General features: G+C 43.3%; 1 protein-coding gene across 1 annotated transcript in view; it reads left to right on the forward strand.

Annotated features, from left to right (window-relative positions):
* Positions 1-3,092: 3,092 nt before the first annotated feature.
* LOC137370260 (cyclic nucleotide-gated channel beta-3-like) overlaps positions 3,093-22,129 on the forward strand; it is a 171,800-nt gene continuing 152,763 nt past the window's right edge. Inside the window, exons 1-4 of the mRNA XM_068032639.1 lie at positions 3,093-3,148; positions 3,566-3,677; positions 6,225-6,439; positions 15,616-15,779. Coding sequence (XP_067888740.1) covers positions 3,093-3,148; positions 3,566-3,677; positions 6,225-6,439; positions 15,616-15,779 — 547 coding nt within the window. The remainder of the gene's footprint in view (positions 3,149-3,565; positions 3,678-6,224; positions 6,440-15,615; positions 15,780-22,129) is intronic.

Consider the following 22,129-nt stretch of genomic DNA (forward strand, 5'->3'; position numbering starts at 1 on the left):
CAAATTTGTGACCTCTACCACCTAGAAGTACAAGGGCAGAAGATACACAGGAAAAGCACCACCTGTAAGTTCCCCTCCAAGTGATCCACCTTCTGTACTTGAAACTATATCACGGTTCCTTCACTTGTTGCTGGGTCAAAATCCTAGAACTCCCTCCCTAACAGCACTGTGGGTGTACCAACACCACATGGACTGCAGTGGTTTAAGAAGGCAGCTCACCACCAGCTTCTCAAAGACATTTAGTGGTGGGCAATAAATGCTGCTCTTGCCAGCAATGCTCACATCCCATGAATGAATAAAAAAAGTCAAAGAAGCCTTGGTGAGTTGCTGCAATGTCTCTTGTAGATGGTAAGCACTGCAGCCACATTGTGCCAGTGGTGAAGACAGTGAATGTTTAGGGTGTTGGATGGGGTGCTAATCAAGATGACTACTTTGTCCTGGGTGGTGTTGAGCTTCATGAATATTGTTGGAACTGCACTCATCCAGTCAAGTAGAGCATACTACATCACACTTCTGACTTCTGTCTTGCAGGTGGTGAAAAGGCTTTGGGGAATCAGAATGTGAGTCACTCACCTCAGAATACCCAGCCTCTGGCCTGCTCTTGTATTCACAGTATTTATATGGCTCATCCAGTTAAGTTTCTGATCAATGGTGATCCCCCAGGACATTAATAGTGATGATTCAAGGATAATAATGCCATTGAATGTCAAGGGAGGGCAGTTAGACTCTTTCTTGTTGGAGATGGTCATTGCCTGGCACTTGTGTGACATGAATATTACTTGCCACTTATTGGTCCAAGACTAATCGTTGGCCAAGTCTTGCTGCAGCTGGGCACAGACTGCTTCATTATCTAAGGAATTGCAAATAGTACTGAGTACTGCAATCGTTAGTGAACCTTCCCACTTCTGACCTTATGATGGAGCAACTAAAAATGGCTAGGCCTAGGATACTGCCTGAGGAGCTCCTACACCATTGTTTGACTTTTGTCAAATCCACTCTCCATCATAAACAGAATGTGTTTTTGTTCCAAACTGGTTCCATGTAATAAATGTGATATTGCTTGCATGGTTTGCTCCCAGTGACAATGTTGTAAGATAAACGCTTTAATAAATGTACCATGGCAGAGTGAAAAAAGAACAGGAAATACAATGGCTAATCTTTAGGAAAGAGGTGTGTCAGGTACAGGCTAGATACATTCCAGCAAAGGTGAAAGGTAGGGGAACCAAAGCCAGGGCTCCTTGGATGACGAGGGAGATAGACAATATCATGGAACAAAAAAAAATAGGGTGTATAAGACATGTCAGGTGAATTTTTCAAGCAAGAAGCAGACCAAATTCAATAAGTTGAGAGGGGAAGTGAAGAGGAAAATAAGACTGGCAAAGAGAGAATAAGGAATAGAATGGGAGCTGACATAAAGGGAACCCAAAAATCCACTACCAGCATGTAAATGTAAATGGAATAGTAAGAGGAAGAAAGGGACAAAGAAGGTGATATATACTTAGAGGCAAGGGCAAGGTTAGAATGCTTAATCAGTACTTTGTATCGGCGTTTACTGAGGAAGATGTTGACAGAACATCGGTAGAAGCGAAGGTAGTAGAAATAATGGATAGGGTGAAAATTGATGAGCAGGATGTACTGGAAAAGCTGGCTGTGCTTAGAGCAGATAAGTCACCTGCTCTGGATGGCTTGCATCTCATGTTGCTAAAGAAGGGGGGTTGGAGATAGTGGAAAGGCTTGCCATAATCTTCCAATCTTCCCTAGATACTGGGGGAAGTGCCAGAGGATTGGAGACTGGCAAATGTGGCACCTTTAGTCAGGAAAGGACGTAAGGACATTCCGAGTAACTACAGACTAGTCAATGATGGGTAAGAAACAATAATCAGGTAAAAAATCAACAGGCATTGGAGAGATCTGAGTTAATTAAGGAGAGGTTTGAGTTAATTAAGGACAGCCAGCACAGATCTGTGAAAGGCAGATCATGCTTGACTAATCTAATTGAATGTTTGGAAGTAACAGAGAATGCTGATGAAGGGAATTTTTTTTTAAATTCATGCATGGGATGTGGGCGTCACTGGCTAGACCAGCATTTATTGCCCATCCCTACAATACAATGGATGTTGACTGTATGGATTTTAAGAAAGCATTTGAGAAAGTACCACATAAAAGGCTGGTTAACAAATTGAGGCTCATGGAATAGGAGGGTCAGTGTCAGCCTGGATTAAAAAAATTTAGTTTGAGGACAGAAAACAAAGAGTCATGGTAAATGGTTATTTTTCAGACCGGATGATGGTAGCCAGTGGTGTTCCCCAAGGGTCAGTGTTAGAACCTCTGCTTTTTTGATATATATAAATGGGTTGGATATTGGAATACTGAGTAAAATGTCAAATTTGCTGATGAAACCAAATTTGGAGGTGTGGCAAACGGTGAGGATGATATGAACCACCTGCAATAGGACATAGGCTAGCAGAATGGGCAGCCAAGTGTCAGGTAGAACTTAATACAGGGAATTGATGCATTTTTGCAGAAGGAATAGGGAGAGGCAATATAGACCTAATGGCGCAGTTCTAAACAGTGTTCAGGGGCAGAGGAACCTGGGGGCTTCATGTGCATAGATCTTTGAAAGTGGCAGGACATATTGAGAGAGTAGTTAGCAAAGCATCTTGGGCTTCACAATTACAGGTATTCCATACAAAAGCAGGGAAGTTATGCTGAACCTTTTTAAACTCTGGTTGTGCCACAGCTAGAGTATTGCATCCAGTTCTTGTCACCAAACTTTAGGAAGGATGTGAGGGTTCTTGAGAGGGTACAGAGGAATTTACCAGAATGGTTCCAGGGATGAGAGATTTTATCTACAAGGAGAAGTTGGGGTGGTTCTCCTTGTACCATAGGGGATTGAGGGGTGATTTGATAGAGGTGTACAAGAATATGACAGGTTTATATAAGGTAGACAAAGAAAAGCTGTTCCCATTAGCTGATGGTACAAGGACTAGGGGACACAACTTTAAGGTTTTGGGCAAGAGATATGTGGATGTGAGGAAGAAGAACTTTTTATGCAGTGATTTGTAATGACCTGGAATTTGCTGCCTATGAGTATGGTGGAAGTGGAGATGATCAATGATTTCAAAAGGATGTTGGATGGGCTTTTGAGGTAAATAAATTTGCAGGACCAAGGAGACAGAGTGGGAGAATGAGACTGACGGAATTGCTCTACAGAGAGCCATCATGGACTGGATGGGCTGAATGGCCTCTTTCTGTGCCATAATAACTCTGCGTGCCCCTCTGTGCCTTTCTCCTCTCTACCCCCGCCCCCCCAAATGAGGCTGGCGCTCCTGCTACCCTTCTGGTAGCTGCTCTCTCGCTGTATATGGCTGCAGCTCTCTCCCTCTCTGATACTCCTCCTCACTGGAGGAACCAAAACCTATGAGGCCCATAGCATTTTGATTCACTGTCTCCAGGGCCTCATACCCCTCCCCTGCTTTATCCTTACTGGTTTCAGCTCCGAGATAGCACTCTGGTGGTACGCTCCCACAGTAATGGTAACTTTTTCCCTTCTCCCAATTGACAGTGCCAATGCCCAAAATGTTCAGCCCTCCATGCCAAGCCCTGTTAGGGTTCACGATAGCTGCCATTTGGAGCCAGAACTGACCTCCCGCTACCTTACCACCTCCTTATACCCGGTGAGGCTCTGAAGCCCCGTGGTTCCCATCCACTCTTGGAAAAATCTGAAAACCCCAGTAAAATTGCAGTTAATTGCCTGTTTAACAAGCTTAATTACCTGCCCACCACATGTGTGCTCAAGGTCCATTCACCATGCCAGTCGCTCTTAGGAATATCCAGTTGTGCCGTGAAGACATCGGGCTTCCGTCCCAACATCTTCTGTCTCGATATTCCAACCCCTTCCGCCTCCCAGCCTGACCCCAAAGGGCATGAAAATTCAGCCCCATGACTTGATGAGCTCCTAAAGGAGCTTAATAGGCCATTAATTGGAGGCAAGTGGGTTCCCTGTTCCCTCCCCACCGCCAGCTTTTTGAATATTGCAGACTGACCCGGAGGCGCGGGATCGAGAGACGACTTCTGGGACCACAATTTTTAAATGTGCCACACCAGGTCCCAACCCGCCAGCATTTGAAAATCCGGCCCTGTGACTCTATGAGCAGCACATCGTTGAATAATGTATGTGGTTACAAAATAATGATGTTAGGTAGCAATTCAAGAAGTAAAGTGGGAAATTAGCCATCCTTTAAAAAGCAGAAACAAAGGGGTCTTCTTTGATGTGTCTGCCAGTTTTACCCATCAGTAGCTGAGCCATATAAACAGGAAGATCCAAAGTTTAGTTTAGTTTAGTTTAGAGATACAACACTGAAACAGGCCCTTCGGCCCACCGAGTCTGTGCCGACCATCAACCACCCATTTATACTAATCCTACACTAATCCCATATTCCTACCACATCCCCACCTGTCCCTATATTTCCCTACCACCTACCTATACTAGGGGCAATTTATAATGGCCAATTTACCTACCAACCTGCAAGTCTTTTGGCAGGAAACCGGAGCACCCGGAGGAAACCCACGCAGACACAGGGAGAACTTGCAAACTCCACACAGGCAGTACCCGGAATTGAACCTAGGTCGCTGGAGCTGTGAGGCTGCAGTGCTAACCACTGCGCCACTGTGCCGCCCTAATTCTGTGTTTGTGCTTAATTCATTGATCTAAACTAGAGCAGTAGTAATGAGCTACATTATGCCACAGTGGCCTGAATTATGTAGGAGAAAATTGGCCAGAGATAATGCTCTGATCACTTCAGGAATCTGCACTGAAACTATATGAGTGTGAACATAGGATAAAGCCAGTATTGGGCCTGGCTGTGAAGTCCCATGGCTGAATGGCCCATTAAGGCTCACAAGTAAATAATTGGGCAGCACAGTGGTGCAGTGGTTAGCCCCGCAGCCTCACAGCTCCAGCGACCCGGGTTCAATTCCGGGTACTGTCTGTGCGGAGTTTGCAAGTTTTCCCTGTGACTGCGTGGGTTTTCGCTGGGTGCTCCAGTTTCCTCCCACAGCCAAAGACTTGCAAGTGGATAGGTAAAGTGGCCATTATAAATTGCCCCTAGTATAGGTAGGTGGTAGGGGAATTGTGGGGATGTGGTAGGAATATGGGATTAATGTAGGATTAGTATAAATGGGTGGTTGATGGTCGGCACAGACTCGGTGGGCCGAAGGGCCTGTTTCAGTGCTGTATCTCTAAATAAATTTTAAAAACATATTGCTACTTGGTTGAGGAACCAGAGTGATGGGCATCTGTGGGAGGATAGCCTACAAAAGAGATATTGTTTTGTCTTATAATCAATTGTCCAATTCTTTGAATAGGGGATGAGAAGGAAAAACGTGGTGAGAAAAAACTGTATTTCATTGTTATCTATTGATTATTCAATAAAAACATACAATAGAGAATCAGAAAATACTCCTCAATTAAAGATAGCTTTATATGTATCTTAAATTATGTTTATCCTAAAATTATATTTAAAATATGCACTAAAACTTCATTGGAGTTGCCATTTTATGGCCTTTTCCTAATTCTAGGAAAATTGGGAGCCCTGAGGAGTGACATCCCAGTGCTTTGTCTAATATTCCCAGCATTCCAACTCTTGGCCTATTTTATGTCTCAACTGTTACATGACCTGTAAACACTGACAGCTTTCTAAAGCCGTTTAGAAATTAAAATTTATAGTGTAATGTTCATGAAATTTCACAGAGGTTTTATTCTACAGTTACTGATGTTTGAAAATTGGCCCAAATTCTTTGTTTAAGATTAACTAATATGGTGAGATGTACTCTGATCAGAATATGTGTAACACAAGTACCATTGGTTATAGAGGTGAACCAGTGTGTGCCTAAAATACCAGTAAGTGACTTTAGCCAGCGGCTTGTACCATTTAACCAAAACCAGCACAACATTGCTTCCTACATTAGCAAAAGCATCCTCTATCATAATGCTTCAAAAACATTCCTTTGGTAACCCTCAGAGCAATATTGATGCAGTACAATCTTCCAAAACAGTTAATTTTGCCTCCACAGTGCTGATGGACTAAATGTTTGGAAATTTCACAGTTCTAATATTCATATTTGGAAGTAGATAATTATATGTTTTAACTGAAACAAATTCATTTTAATACTATTCAATCTGGAAATGCTTTTTTGAATGAAAATGTTATACCATAATAAAGATTCACAATTACATTTACAAATACAAATGCATTTACTTTAATGCAACAAATAACATTTTCACAGCAGCAACTTCCCAGCCTCCTCCTTGTTGGAAAAGTAATGATGAACCAAAATCCCGGACAGCAAATGAAGCTATCTCTGCACAGTCATTTCAGGGGCCTGAATCAAACTTACAAATAGAACCAACATCAAATGAAGAAGAAGCTGGATTTAAGTAAGTAACACTCAGCTAAAACAAATTAACACCTTGATATGTGTGATTGTTTGAGTTATCATTAAATTTCTTATTTTATTCTTTAAAATGTTTCAATAAAGTGCATCTAAAAAGACCATTTTGATATGTTGATGGAAGGAACAGAACTTTGTTCTGTTTCATAACTAATTAAACACAGTTAAGAGTCTCGTAGAAAATAAATAATACTTTGACAGTGATGAAATGTTCCAGGTTGTTATCACTTGCATGAATACTTAAAGCTCACTCGTGTCCTTGGACATTAGATTTAATGACTGTCTGGTTCAAGTAAACCAGCTGAATGTAAACTTAGATGTGGATTCTGATCTTCATTTGTTAGATGTTCAGATTTGAGTTCATTGCAATTTGAAAGATTTTAGTGGGAGCTTTAAGTGCTATCTGTCACAACAGCTGTCCCTGTACTTACAGTTTGTGTAGTGGACAAAGTTGAAAATAATCATAACTGGGAAATTCAGAAAAGTCCCAATAGACCAATGGTGACTTCAGATCAGATTCAAAAATTTCTTTAGAGCACCATTACATTTTCTCTTACACTGTTGAATGAACTTAACAGACTATCATTGAGCAGTTGTGTAGAATCAAGGAGAGAGGATTTTGTTTTGGCCTGATTATACACCGTGACATAAACCATTCTCCAATTATTGGGTCCTATTTAATACTTTGCTGTATGCTGTTTGTAATTTTAGTGCCATCTGCAGCTAAACTGTGCTGTCGTCTGGATAGATTAATTAATATTTCGCTTGGCAGAGATATCATAATGGGACACCAATGCACATTCTGGTATGAAAAGCTGTGAAAGTTACATCTGGTGGGTCTATCTTTCTGGTGGAACCAGGAATTGTGATAGACGAGTCTGGTATTAATATGATTTTACGAATATGTCTACTTCAGACTATTGCTTAAATGGTCTGTGGAACAACTGTCCCAACTTGGGCATCAGCTCTCAGATGTTAGCGAGGAAAACGTTGCAGAATTGACTAGGCTGAGATTGCCTTAGCCTTGCCCAGATACAACAGATACAATTGCAGCAAAATCCAGTTGCATAGTGCTCATATTTTTGGCACTAAGGATGCCGTTTTGTTCAAAAATGGTGCCAAGGTGCTCATGCATATCTCTGGTGCAAGCCACGCCATACACCAACATGGGTAGGGCATTAGCGCAGGCGTAGTGAGGTGTGCACCAGAGGTATGCAGAGTAGGAAGATCATGATGTCAGTTAGCATGTAATGTTGATTTGATGCCAGCGCTGCCATCTTTGGAGCTCAATGTTCTATCGAATGCCTTCTCTGAAACATGTGTTCAGCATGAAGGACCCCTCACCAAGTCTGTTTTAAAGGGATCATCACTTTCAGTTAGTTAACTTTCAGGTTAGTTGCTAATTGATTTCTACTGGTCATTGCTGAGTTAGCAGAAGTGTTTGATGGTTTGTACAACAAGAAATTAGGAAGGCAAATGGCATGTTGCCTCTAATGTAAGGGGATTGGAGTACAAGAATAAAAAGGTCTTGCTACAATTGTACATGGCTTTGTTACGACCACATCTGGAATACTGTGTGCAGTTTTGGTCTCCATATTTAAGGAAGGATATACTTGCACTGGGGGCAGTACAGTAAAGGTGCACTAGATTGGTCCCTGGGATGAGACATTTGTCCTATGTCAGGGCAAGCCCACCTGCCAAGAATGAGGAAAATTAATTTTGTCACATGAACATTGATTTTAAACTGCTGATGGTGAAGAAAGAACTTGCTTTTAAAACAATTGGAGACTTGGGCTGGAGAGACACATTAACATATCAACAGCCAAGTACTTCAAAGGACAAATGAGCTTTTGACTCCAATTTAATCCACAATGGACTTTTGATTACTAGACGTTGAAGCATTCCAGGTTAACCACTAAGATGGTCGAATACACAAACAGACGTGGTCGGGTCAGTTTGGTCACATGACTGACTGAATGTTGGCGTTTTTTGAATTTGAGCTTCCAACAGGAATTTGAAATCAGAAGGTTGTTAGCTCCTGGACTGAGAACACCTCTCTCCTGTCTGCTCTCATCTTGCTCTCACCAGCTTCAGAAACCATTGAAGACATGTGAATCCCAAGAGAGAAAAGTCTCCTACAGTGAACAAGGTTTAAGAAGAATACTGGGCCCCAACGAAAAGTAAGAGCTGCCTACAATCAAGGACTCTGCGATGAGCTGGAAACACAGAAACAGTAACCAGAACCCCTCTTTAGAGACTGCCTCAAACCTCTCAATTATTTATTTTTCTTCTTTTTTCTGTCCCTATTTGCATGGGCTGAATTTTACCGGCCCCTCGATGCCACGGGTCACAGCACGGGGTCCGGAAAAATGCTGCGGAGAGAGGCCCGCCACATATTACCGGCGGCAGCGGCACCTCGGTGCGGTCCCCCTGCCACCTGACGGTGGGCCCTTCATCAGCATATGGAAATGAACAATTAAACTAGGCAAATAAACTTACCTGCAGGCGGCGGATGTCCCACTCCAATATTACGGCCGCCATTCGGCCTTGACGTGCCTTTGGACCTCCATACGGAGTTCCAGGCAAGAACCTGGTGGGGAGGGTGAAGTAATAAAATTTTCAGGGTGGGGGGGTGGAGGAGCGGGGAAATCAATTTTTATTGAATGTGGGGATGGTGGGAATGGATTGAAGGGCAGAAGATTGAAGGTTGGCGGGAGTGTTCGGGTATTACATAAGTCAATTGATGGTCATTTCATTGCCTGAAATGACCATTGGGAGGGTTGGGGAAGGGCCTCCATCACCTATTTTCAAATGTCATAAAAATCCTTTACATTGTCCCTTTAAAAATTAAACTTATTTGTGCGGGCTTAAAGCCCTTCAAAAATGGCGGCACCACCTGTGCGGTGGCGCCGGACGCCATTGCCGGGAACATGGAGGCTGCCCCCTCTACGTCATCGGGGCGGCCGCTCCGTCCCCCTCTATTTAAATGAGCCCCCGCACATAATATCGCGGGGATTCAGGGATGGCGCATCCTCACGTTAAACCCAGAAATGGGTGGGTAGGAAGTGGGTTAAGATCGAGGTTGAGATTTTAAATTTTTTTATGTCTCATCCTACTCCCACCCACCCATTTTTGGGGGTTAAAATTACCCCCCATGGTTTCCATTTTTAATTTTATCTTCCACTTTAAACCTGACTTATTATTGGTATTTGTTTCTTGCAGTATGACTAGTTATCTGTCAAGAAGCCAAGAATTTTCTGCTTGAGCAGGAACGACATTTGGATTGCTTAAAGTAAGAGCTTAATTTAAAAGTTGGCTTGCAGTCAGTAGAAATGAATTTGCCGATAACAGATGGCAGGTATTCATTCAGCACCTTGGGGTATGTATTTTAAAATGATCAAAATCCAATTTACATGCTCTGATATTTAAAATCCTTTACAATGTGATTTAGAAACTCAGTTAAACCCATGCATAGCGTGCATATTGTTGAGCTACGGGTATTAAATTGGGGATATTCTGAATTTCTGTGATTGCATTTTCATTGGTTTTAACCACTTGAAAAATAAACCATCTTTAATTCAGTTAAAAAATTGTAGTACATTTGTTGTGTTTTTGGAAAGTATAATAATGGTACTTTGTTAACTGCAGTAAGGCAAGATTACATGAATTAAATATTGTTTTTTGATAGAATGATGCTGACATTTTCCACTTCTAATGTAGGCAAATGTCATTGAGTGTTCTATCTCACATGAAGCAAAGAAGTGACCATCCATCACTGGATGGTGATGGCAGTATGTGCTGTGTTCTTTGAGCATGCACAGTACAAAGATGATGAAGAGATTTATGGTGTGTCACTATTACGGTATTAAAAGAATTGCTAGAGGCTTCTATGAGAAAAAGTAAACAGACTTAAGAATGCAGAACAACAGTGCACAAATACTTTACATATCAGGCCACAGCTATTGTAATATCTCACAGTGAATTCCAGACTTCAACAAGGTTATTAGGAAAAGTGGTCATTGGTCATGCTTGAAAGGATATGTAGCCTGTGAAATAGAGGCTGACCTTTTCCTCCTGCATGAACTGTGGAAGAGGTGAAAAGCTGATGGTGAAGGATATATGAACTTTGGTTACTGTTACATTGTTGGATTTTAACTCTAGATCTTTTTCTCAGGTGTACAGTATTGTACCACTCCTGTCCTCATTCCCACAAACCAGCATGTGCCTTTAACTGCCCAACACTCACACATCATACCAAGAACCCTCAGTTGTAATAAAAACAGAAAATGCTGGAAATACTCAGTCAACATCTGTGGAGAGGGAAACAAAGTTAATGTTTCAGGTCTGTGACCTTTCATCAGACCGTCAGTACTGTATGTCAACGTATTGGTTAAACCACATGCCCTCACATGATCTCCTGTGAGTTCAGAATTCAACTCTGTCAATTCACTCCATGTCATGCCAAGAAATAAATGAGCGCACTGGACACAGCAAAGGCTACGGGCCTTGACAACATTCTAGCTATAGTTTTGAAGACCTGTACTCCACAACTAGCCTCACTTCTAGCCAAGCTGTTCCAGTACAGCTACAACAGTGACATCAACCCAACAATGTGAAAAATTGCCCAGTTATATCCTGTCCACAAAAAGAAGACAAATCCAACCCAGCCAATTACCCCCTTAGTAGCATATTGTGAATCAACAGGAATTGATAGAAAGAGTTGTCAACAGTGCTATCAAGTGGCACTTACTCACCAATAACCTGTTCAGCAATGCCCAGTTTGGGTTCCAACAGGATCACTCAGCTCTAGACTTTGTTATCGCCTCGGCCCAAACATGGGCACAAGCTTAATACCAGAGCTGAAGTGAGGACTAATTACTCTTGACATCAAGGCAACATTCAATTGAGGGTGGCACCAGGGAGCCCTAGTAAAACTGAAGTATTGGGGATTGGCAGGGGAAACTCTCCATTGGCTGGAGCCATACCTAACACAAAGGAAAATGGTTGCGATCATGGGAGATCAATAATCTCAGCCTTTAGATCTCAATCACCTATTAAAAGTTATTCACAAAGTCCCTAAAAGAAATTAGGGGACTTAGTCATTTTAAAACATAATTTTTCAAAATCTTAATTTTCTAAGCCATTTTGCAGAAGTCAGTAAGTACATATGAAATATGAGCAAATCTGAATGAAATATAAGTTATAGTGTGTAAAATAATAGTATGTTGTAACAATATTTCACACTGAAGGGAGTACCAGACATTCTATGTAACAGAGGCCAAAGTGGAAGTCAACGCACACAGCAAATGTATGTTTAACAATCTCTGAAACTGCACTTAATAACAAACTAACCAACATATGAGAAATAATTCAGAGAGGTAGTGAAAATTTTGAAATGTGTATACTACATATCATGCTTTTTTTAATTCGTTTCGGGGATGTGGGAGTAGCTGGCTAGGCCAGCATTTATTGCTCATTCCTAATTGTCCTTGAGAAGGATGCAAGGAATATTTGTCAGGGAGGAGAGAGGAGGACATATATAACTTTCCCTCCCAAATCATTTTGATTCCTAGCAGTTAATTTGGTGTATTTTGTAACATTTTGGTGTTAGCTTTTTATATATAAATAAATATTAAATGACATCCCCTCTCTTTGTTATTTTAATTGTTATTCAGTTGATGCTCAGGTCAGCCATTCTGTATGTGGAGCAGCATTTGAAGAGAGTATAGTCAGAAAATTGCAAGCATGGAATCCCTAATTTTCCATCTATTAATTTTAAATGGCCAAAAAAAATTACAGGCCACAGACTACAAACATAGGCCTATGATTTCCCAATTAGAGTTTCCTACAGTGCTTATTCCTCAAACCACCAAATTGAGAAATTAACCCACATAAAACTGCAAGTTGTTCCTGCAATATAGGGTGAAATGCTCAGAGCCCCTGCACCACTGGTGGGACCTCACATGTAGCAGAGAGTGTATCATTAATCGTAGGTACACTTTCCACAATTGTCTTCTGATACTACCAGGTGAGGAAGGGGTCTCAGGCTCCCCTCTTGTCCCTTCTCTGGTTTGGTCATAACAGGGTTTATCTGTTAAAACACAGTGATTTTAGCCTACTACCTCTGTGAGTCCTTGCTCACTGTTCCTCGAATATAATTACAAATGAACCAATCAGACAGGTTTTCTTAAGTTTAAACAAGAAAGATTTTTTTATTCGTTCCTGGAAAGTGGGCGTCGCTGGCTAGACCAGCATTTATTGCCCATCCCTAATTGCCCTTGAGAAGGTGGTGGTGAGCTGCTTTTTTGAACCACTGCAGTCCGTGTGGGGTAGATACACCTACAGTGCTGTTAGGAAGGGAGTTCCAGGATTTTGACCCAGCAACAGTGAAGGAACGGCGATATAGTTCCAAGTCAGGATGGTGTGTGGTGTGGAGGGGAACTTGCAGGTGGTGATGTTCCCATGTATCTGCTGCCCTTGTCCTTCTAGGTGATAGAGGTCACGGGTTTGGAAGGTACTGTCTAAGGAGCCTTGGCAAGTTGCTGCAGTGCATCTTGTAGATGGTACACACTGCTGTCACTGTGTGTCAGTGGTGGAGGGAATTAATGTTTTAGGTGGTGGATGGGGTGCTCATCAAGCAGGCTGCTTTGACCTGGATGGTGTTGAGCTTCTTGACTGCTATTGGAGCTGAATTCATCCAAGCAAGTGAGGAGTATTCCATCAACACTCCTGATTTGTGCCTTGTAGATAGTGAACAGGATTTAGGGAGTCAGTAGGTGAGTTACTCACCACAGAATTCCCAGCTTCTGATCTGCTGTTGCAGCCACCGTATCTATGTGGCTGGTCCAGTTAACTTTCCGGTCTATGGTAACCCCAAGATGTTGATGCTGGGGGATTCAGCAATGGCAATGCCGTTGATAATCAAGGAAGATGGTTAGATTCACTCTTGCTGGTGATTGCCTGGCTCTTGTGTGCCGCATATGCTACAAGCCTGAATGTTGCCTGGGTCTTTCTGCATGTGGGCATGGATTGATTCAGTATCTGAGGAGTCAGAAATGGAACTGAACATTTCAGACCTTATGATGGAGGGAATGTCATTGATGAAGCAACTGAAGATGGTTAGGCCTAGGACACTATCCTAAAGAACTGCAACAATTGTCCTGGGGCTGAGATGATTGACCTCCAACACCACAACTATCTTCCTTCATGCTAGGTATGATTCCAACCAGTGCAGGGTTTTCCCCTGATTTCCATTAACTTCAATTTTGCTAGGGCTCCTTGATGCCACACTAAATCAAATGTTGCCTTCATGCCTTAATGCAGATTCTCACTGGTTTACGTGAAACGGGTTTTACGATCACCTGGTTCACGGATTGTATTAATATTTAAGAGGTCACTTCTGGTTTTGGGAAATTAAATGTGTACTTGTAAGAATTTCAAAAGGTTGCAGAGCACCTAAGATTTAAAGTCCAAAAATCTCTCCATGTGTGCTTACAGAGACAGCATTTGAGAGGTGACAGTCATAAAACCACCGGTGCCTCATTTAGTTGTGCAGTTGGAATCAATCATTCTAGAAGAGTTTGCTCTGTCATTGTTAATAATATCAATTATTCATCTGGTTATCAGGAATCAAAGAGAAGATTTGGAGTTATAAATAATTAACTTAAATTGCTATCTGGGACATCCCACGTGCACCACATTGCTATGAAGATAGATGTTGCTAGAGAGATGCCTTTTGGGATCAGGTTTTGGGTCCTTGCTGAGGCAGTCAGTCGGTTTTTGGAAAATTGGTGGCTTCAAACAAGGAGTCGGCTTTTAGACAAGCAGGTTGGCTTTTGGAAAGCTGTTGCATTGGGAGCAGCTGGACTCAGGAGAAAAGAGGCTATCGGGAACCAGGGATGTCTCTGTTTCGAGGCAAGCCAGTGCTCAAGCTGGGAAATCAAAATTCAGGAGTGATCTCATACCTCAAAAGACAGCTGAGAAACTAAGGAAATCGAAGTGAATTCCTAAGAGCTGTGGCACACTTTGAATTGGTCCCAGGAGAAGTGAAGATACTGCCAAGATCCTGTAACATATTGGGAAAATTCTTGGGCTGTAAGTACCAGTCAAACGAACGTGTTTTGTTGAGATTTAGAGTTTAAAGTATTCATCTTCATGTTCTGTTCAGATTTTATGTTTGAAAAATAAGTGTTTCTAAATTGTAGTGTTAAGTTAGTAGTGTTTTGCTTTGTTTAACTCTCGCACAGTAAACTTTTTGTTTTAAAAGTGAAATCTTGTGGCGTAATTCTTTCAAGAATAACTGGAAATCCGACTTTCTCTTTTTAAAAGTTAGCGGTCCCTAGTGGGGTCGTAACATGGGTATAGTAAAATATTGAACATAGGAACAGTAAATTCCAGGCATTGGGCTGGATTTTCCTGCAGGCTTTGGGACCCCATTATCAGGACCTGAGCCTGCACTTGCCGGAAGCGAGACCAGTGGAGAAATAATTCCGAATGTAGCTTCCTAATGGCTGGCTTCGCACTCGCTGTCCTGGTAGGGATGGCGGACACACTCCAGATGCTGACAGCCCAATCCGTGGGTTGGCAGCTCTACAGCCTCAGCAGCCCAACAGGAGAGTGGGCAGTGCTGAGGAAGATTGGCGACCATGAGAGCACGTCAACATGGAGACACCCTTGGAGGCGTAAATGTAATTGGGAAACTCTGAGGGGAAACTCTGGTAGGGCCCTCAGAGCAAAGGGGAAACTTCTCCCTTCTATTTTTCTGGGCCCCCCCCCCCCCCCTCCACCTCCAAGCCCACCACCACGGGGCAGGGAAAATTCAGCCCTTTGTTTCAGTAAGATAGCACTATAGTGTAAAACAAAACTGTTCATTACAATAACTGCAACAGAAGCTTACAATCTTCAGCAGAAAATGGCTGCCGCCATGTGGTTTTTGAACAAGAATCATAGCCTTTAAAAATTACAAAGTGGGCATGCTCAGTATGTCTTTCAATACATCCCATAAGAATTTAGCCACAAAATTAATCATTAAACTACTTAATAACCTGATTAATGATTTTTCCAACTTGTTTGATGAATTAGTTCATAATTTAGTTCAATAACTTATGTGCACAAGTGTTGATTTCTGTTTTTGCATTTCTTAGCTACATTTATATTTTGCAGCATTTCATCCTGTAGTGAATCCGAGCAACAACCTGTGCTTCACAGTGATTTTGCTGATGCACAGCTCCAGAGCTTCGTGATACGTATGCGGGAAAGGACATCACTGTATAAAGAAAAGCTGTTTGATCAGGATGGTTCTTCAAAAGAAGAAACTCCGCCAACCAGTAAGTGCTATCTTTAGAGGCAAAGGTCCAATTTCTATTAAATTGCACAGAATGCAGTAATTAATTTAGTCATGTAAACTGATGAGCAATGTATCCAGATATAATGTAATTGCATGCACAGATATGTAGATGATACGTTTGCTATATTTGAATCCGCAGCTGCATGCAATAATTTTAGTTTAGTTTTTTAGTTTAGTTTTTTAGTTTAGTTTAGTTTAGAGATACAGCACTGAAACAGGCCCTTCGGCCCACCGAGTCTGTGCCGACCATCAACCACCCATTTTTACTAATCCTACACTAATTCCATATTCCTACCACATCCCCACCTGTCGCTATATTTCCCTACCACATACCTACACTAGGGGCAATTTACAATGGCCGATTAACCTATCAACCTGCAAGTCTTTGGCATGTGGGAGAAAACCGGAGCACCCGGAGGAAACCCACGCAGACACGGGGAGAACTTGCAAACTCCACACACTCTTACACGTCTTAATGGGCTCCAGCCTGTGCTCATATTCACCTTTGAAATGGAGCAGTCAAATGAATTCCCTTTCCTTGACATACTAGGTGAGAGATCTGTTAAGGGGTTCTCTCCCACAGTCTACCGCAAACCTACCTTCACTGGTCAATACACGTGTTGGGATTCCTACAGTTCCATGTGCTACCAGATTGACCTTATCGGCAACCTCACAAATAGGGCCTGAGCCATTTGCTCACCATGTAAGCTTGATGCTGAAATAGGGCGAATCAAAGAAATCCTGCGTGACAATGGCAACCCTGATCACATCATTTCTCACTGTATATTGTGCAAAATTATGAATGGGCCTATGACCATCTTCTTCGGCCCTGAAAAGTGCCCAGTCTATGTCAAATTACCCTGGAACGGTACTGTATCCCAAAAATTTGAGCAACAGGTAAAGCTAGATGTTTCATGCTGCTACAATGCAGTAGCAACATGTGTGGTATTCGCCACTAACAGGATGCAGCCGTCAAGCCAAAATGACATCCTGCCTATCACACAAATGAATAATGTGACATATGAATTTCAGTGCCAGTTTGATGCTAGCTATATAGGCCGTACATCCCAAAGACTGGCGGATCGTATCAAACAACATGTCCCTTCCGCTGTTCGCAACGGGCAAGGTACAGGCCGTACCCAACCAGCCCGTGCTTGCAAAACTCAAAACACAGTGTTCAACATTAGATGTGATTCCACGATTGGACAACATTTGCTAAATAATCCTCAGTGTGCTAAGAATTATGCTGACAACCAATTTTTGATTGTCAGTAGGGCTCACAGTGTGGCGCATTTGCGCATACTAGAAGCTACATATATTAATACACAGGGCCCTGTTCTTTGCAGACAGAAAGAATATGTACAAACATTGCACCTGTTTCAGCTGAACAAAATAAGTGACAGCCATTTCAGAAAATAGTGTTCCCTTGCTTTATGAACCTCTGTTAGAAAATTGAATGAATATGATAGAGTCCATGATATGATTGTATATGATTTTTGGAAAGAACAGACTTAATGGACGAAATGGCCTATTCTTGTTCCATAAGCCTGGAAGTGACTGGAGGATATACTGTTTCACATCGACACACAGAAAAATGTAACCTTTATTCAGAAATGTGATGGTTACAGTCAGCTGTTTATTGAAGGCATTCATACCTGCTAAAAACAAAACATTATACAGAGGGGCAATCATCCAAATAACAGCATGGCTAGTATGCAGTTATCGAAAATGACAGGTAAATTCCTGGGTCTATAATAAAAGCAAAATACTGCAGATGCTGGAAATCTGAAATAAAAACAAGAAATGCTGGAAATACTCAGCAAATCCGGCAGCATCTGTGGAGAGAATGACCACAACCTGAAACGTTAACTCTGCTTTTCTCTCCACAGATGCTGCCGGACCTGCTGAGTATTTCCAGCATTTCTTGTTTTTGTTTCAAATTCCTGGGTCTTCCTGTTTCACACTCCTATTTCTTGTTGTCAGGAGTTAGTCATGGTTTGTGACATTAATAATGCCTCTGTGACATTTGATAATGCATTAAGAGTAACAGTAACACCTTTTTTATTCCTTTTAATAGGTTATACTTTAACACATATTAAATCCTCCCATTGGCACTGTGGTTTGAATTACTCAGCTCCACCTGCCAATTTCATTTTTGCTTTCTTTTCCATGATAAACACAATAAACACAACTCAAGGTAGTACCAATTCCCATGACTAACTGTGAGCAACATCATTGAGGATTCACTGACAGCATTAAAATATTTTATACTAACATCTTGGCAAGAGGTGTTTGCATCAAATTCCAAGAATGAATCAGATTTGATCATAAATACGATCCAGCATCCCTACCTAGCACACAGCTCACGCCGCAGATACCCACTCTCTGAGTCCGACTAAACCTCTCATTTTGCATCCTGACACCCCCACCCTATTTTACTTTCATGCACAAAGTTATTTTTATTTGTTCATGGGATGTGAGCATCGCTGGCTAGGCCAGCATTTATTGCCCATCCCTAATAGCCCTTGAGCCAGTTGTGGTGAGCTGGTTTCTTGAACCGCTGCAGTCCTTGTGGTGTAGGTACACCCACAGTGCTGTTAGGAAGGGAGTTTTGACCCAGCAACAGTGAAGGAACGGCGATGTAGTTCCAAGTCAGGATGGTGTGTGGCTTGGAGGGGAACTTGCAGGTGGTGGTGTTCCCATGCATCTGCTGGACTTGTCCTTCTAGGTGGTAGAGGTCGTGTGTTTGGAAGGTGCTGTTGAAGAAGCCTTGGTGAGTTGCTGCAGTGCATCTTGTAGATGGTACACACTGCTGCCACTGTGCTTATGTGGTGGCGGGAGTGAATGTTGAAGGTGGCTCATGGGGTGCCAATCAAGTGGGCTGCTTTGTCCTGGATGGTATCGAGCTTCTTGAGTGTTGTTGGAGCTGCACCCATCCAGGCAAGTGGAGACTATTTCGTCACACTCCTGAATTGTGCCTTGTAGATAGTGTACAGGCACTGGGGAGATAGGAGGTGAGTTACTCGCCACAGAATTTCCGGCCTCTGACCTGCTCTTGTAACAACAGCATTTATGTGGCTCGTCCAGTTCAGTTTCTGGTCAATGGTAACCCCCAGGATGTTGATAGTGGGGGATTCAGCAATGATAATTCCATTGAACGTCAAGGGAAGATGTTTGGATTCTCTCTTGTTTGAGACGGTCATTGCCTGGCTGAAGCTGGATGCAAATGCTTCAGCATTGTCTTTTGCACTAATGTCCAGGGCTCCCCCATCATTGAGAATAGGGATCTTTGTGGAGCCTCCTCCTCCTGTCAGTTGTTTAATTGTGCACCACCATTCATGACTGGATGTGGCAGGACTATTGAATTCCATTGTCTATGAAACTGTGTGAAGCCATTCGGCCACATGTAATGGCAAGCAATTTGTCAGAGACTATGGTTCTGGCAATTGATATTTGCCAACACTGCAGTGAGACATCTCTATTATGTAGTATGAATTTTTGGGTGGAAGGCTGAATGGTGAGCATCTGGGGCAGAGTCAGGAGCACTTGGGACAGAGTGACGAGTATGAAGCTCTCAAGAAAGCCAGCATGGGTAGGGGCAGAGTCAGAATTCTTGGCAAGCCTTCCTTGGGCTGGGAAAGCATGAGGCTGGAGCTTATAGTTGCTTTGGAAGGGAAGGATCAAGTGAGAAGCTGGGCTGAAAGAGAGCAAGGCAGGCAGCTGGGTGCAGATTGGAGAATGCAAGTAAACCGAGTTCCCATATTTGATTCCATAGATCTGCAAGGCTCCATCTGACTTTAATCATTGACTGAGCCCCCGTTTTGCTGACACCGCACTTGCAGTGCTGCTGGAGGTTGTTACAGTACAGAGAATAATCCAGTTTCTTTAAACGGCATGAGAAACCTTGCAAGGCTGAACACGAAGGCCTGACTGGAGGTGGCTCATAAAGTCAGCAGCAGAGGAGTGGTGGGGTAGAATTGGGTGCAGTGCAGGAAACATTTCAATGACCTGCTTAGGTATGACAGATGAGTCCAAAGATAGATCAAAATGGCATGGCTCATGATCAGCAGTCACCAGAATTCAAAATTGAGGGGCATCTGGAGAGCACATAGAGGTCTCCTGTCCATGGGAGAGATGTGTGCACAGCTGCATTGATGACCCATAAGCATAGTTCATTATTTGAGTATTACTGGACAGTAGGTGACAGTGAAGTCTGCAACATCGTATGTGAATGAATAGCTGCAAGTAGTGAGGGAGGGAGGCATTGCCTAACGGCATCTTTCTTCAGCTCACAGGCCAAATGGGGGAACAATGCCGGATGGAGAGAGAGGGCACGTTTGGACAGTGGGGTGCTCTAGCTCGCAACACTGATGCATTTCAAGGAGCTGGCCCTTGATCTGGCCAGAGAAGCAAACCACCACAACATTGGAGATGGAGAAACAGGAATCAAACATAGACAGCGGGAAAAAATTCAACATCCCCAGGTTCAGGGGATGCATGGCATTCTTCTCGTGCAAAGAGCTGTCAATGCATAAGCTGTCTCATTATTTCATGCAGCTGAAACAGCTGTTGATTGTGCCACTTTCTCATGACCACCTTCTCTTATGTCTCCCGGACAGCCAGTTGCAGAGGGAGCGGAGTTAAGACACCGGCAATCAGTTCTGGAGAAGGAAGACACCTTGGAGCCTGGACCATCATATCTTTCTTGCACACCCTCCACCAGCGCAGACACTCACACATCGGTGGGTCATCGCATGTTATTGGAGAAGTGGCACAGGGTGAAGCCCACATCACTTCAGAGCAGGAGGATATGGGGGAGGCAGAGTTAGCTGTGGCCAGTCCTCCTCGGAGGATGGAAGACAGGTGCAGCTCTGCTCAGCAGAGTGGAGATGCAGTGGCGGCTCTACCTGGAGAACTAGTGTGCAATGTGTGCTGAGGAGTCATGGGATGAGAATGGAAGAGTCCAATCATCTCATGTGCTCCACAATGGCTCAGTGCTTTGAACATATGAGCTCCTCCATTGAGAGGGTGGACAACATTTTGGTGAGCCATATGTAGCATCATTCAGAGTGGATGTAGGAACAGTGCACTGACAGGCTCAGAATGCAAGCCACAGTCCGTAGCATTGACCAGTCAGTGGTGAAAATGGTGCAACAAAGCATGGAGTGGTTTCCAGCTGTGCCGCAGCTAGTCGTTCCCTCTTGCAATCAAGGGTACCATGAAAGAGCTGAGGAGGCGACAGATGGTGAAGAGGAGAATACCCTCACAGGCCTCCGTCATCATCATCTGCCTTCATGGCCCCACTGATGGATGAAGCATGTGTAGAGTCATGCCCTGTGACAGAGGCTGCCCATGCAGTGATGCTAGTGCAACAGCCTTTGGAGCTGCCTTCCCTGGCACCTTCAAACTGAGGCTGACCACCAGGGGCATCTCAGTCTTGGACAGGTACTAGTGAGCAGTCTGCCTCCACCTCATCCACAGCTACAGGGGAAGCAACTAAGAGGTCTGGCTGTGAGCACAGACCAACGTGTCGGTAAGGTCTTCTTGTGGGTCACTTGGGTGTTTTTGTTGTCCATGATATCAGTTATTGGATAAAGCACTGGGCCTGTTGTTGCACTAAATGTGTCTCCATCTCATCATGGTGAAAGGCAATAACAGTTGTCAAAGCAAAGAGGTGTGTTGGTGAAGCATGTGTCAGGTGGAGATTATGGAGCCTTGCAGTGTTTGTGCCAGTGGAAGGTTGCTGACTTTTGTTCTTAACAGATGCTTGTTGTCACTCAGATGAAGGAAAATCTCTTCTCCAAATGTCCTGCAGACATTTTCTCAGGTGAAATATGTCTGGATCAGAGTGGCCCTCATGTTCCTGCCATCCTGAGAGCGCTCCACCTCTTGAGCCTGCCATGGTGACATCACTGCAAAGCATGGGGACCTGTTCTTCTTCAGCCTGCTCCTAATCTTGATTCTCTTCTTCCCCCTCCAAAGAGCTGTGTCATTCCAGCGTTTCTCCCTCTTCAAGGTCCACACCTCTCAGGAGAGCCATTTTATGAAGTGTGCAGCCGACCACCACGATGCGCAAGACACTTGAGGGTATATACTGGAGGGTGCCACCTGACTGGTCAAGGCACCTGAACTTCATCTTCAGGAGGCCGATGGCTTGCTTAATGATGAACCTTGTGATCAAGTGGCATCTGTTGTAGAGTTTCTCAGCATCCGTGGCAGGGTTACGCACCGGATTTATCAGCCATCCCTCATGGGATAAGCCTTATCCGCTAACAGCCATCCACAGATTTCCAATGGCTCCCCAAAGAGCTGTGGCACATGCGATTGCCG

Source organism: Heterodontus francisci, chromosome 5 (assembly GCF_036365525.1).
Source record: "Heterodontus francisci isolate sHetFra1 chromosome 5, sHetFra1.hap1, whole genome shotgun sequence".
Lineage (NCBI taxonomy): Eukaryota > Metazoa > Chordata > Chondrichthyes > Heterodontiformes > Heterodontidae > Heterodontus > Heterodontus francisci.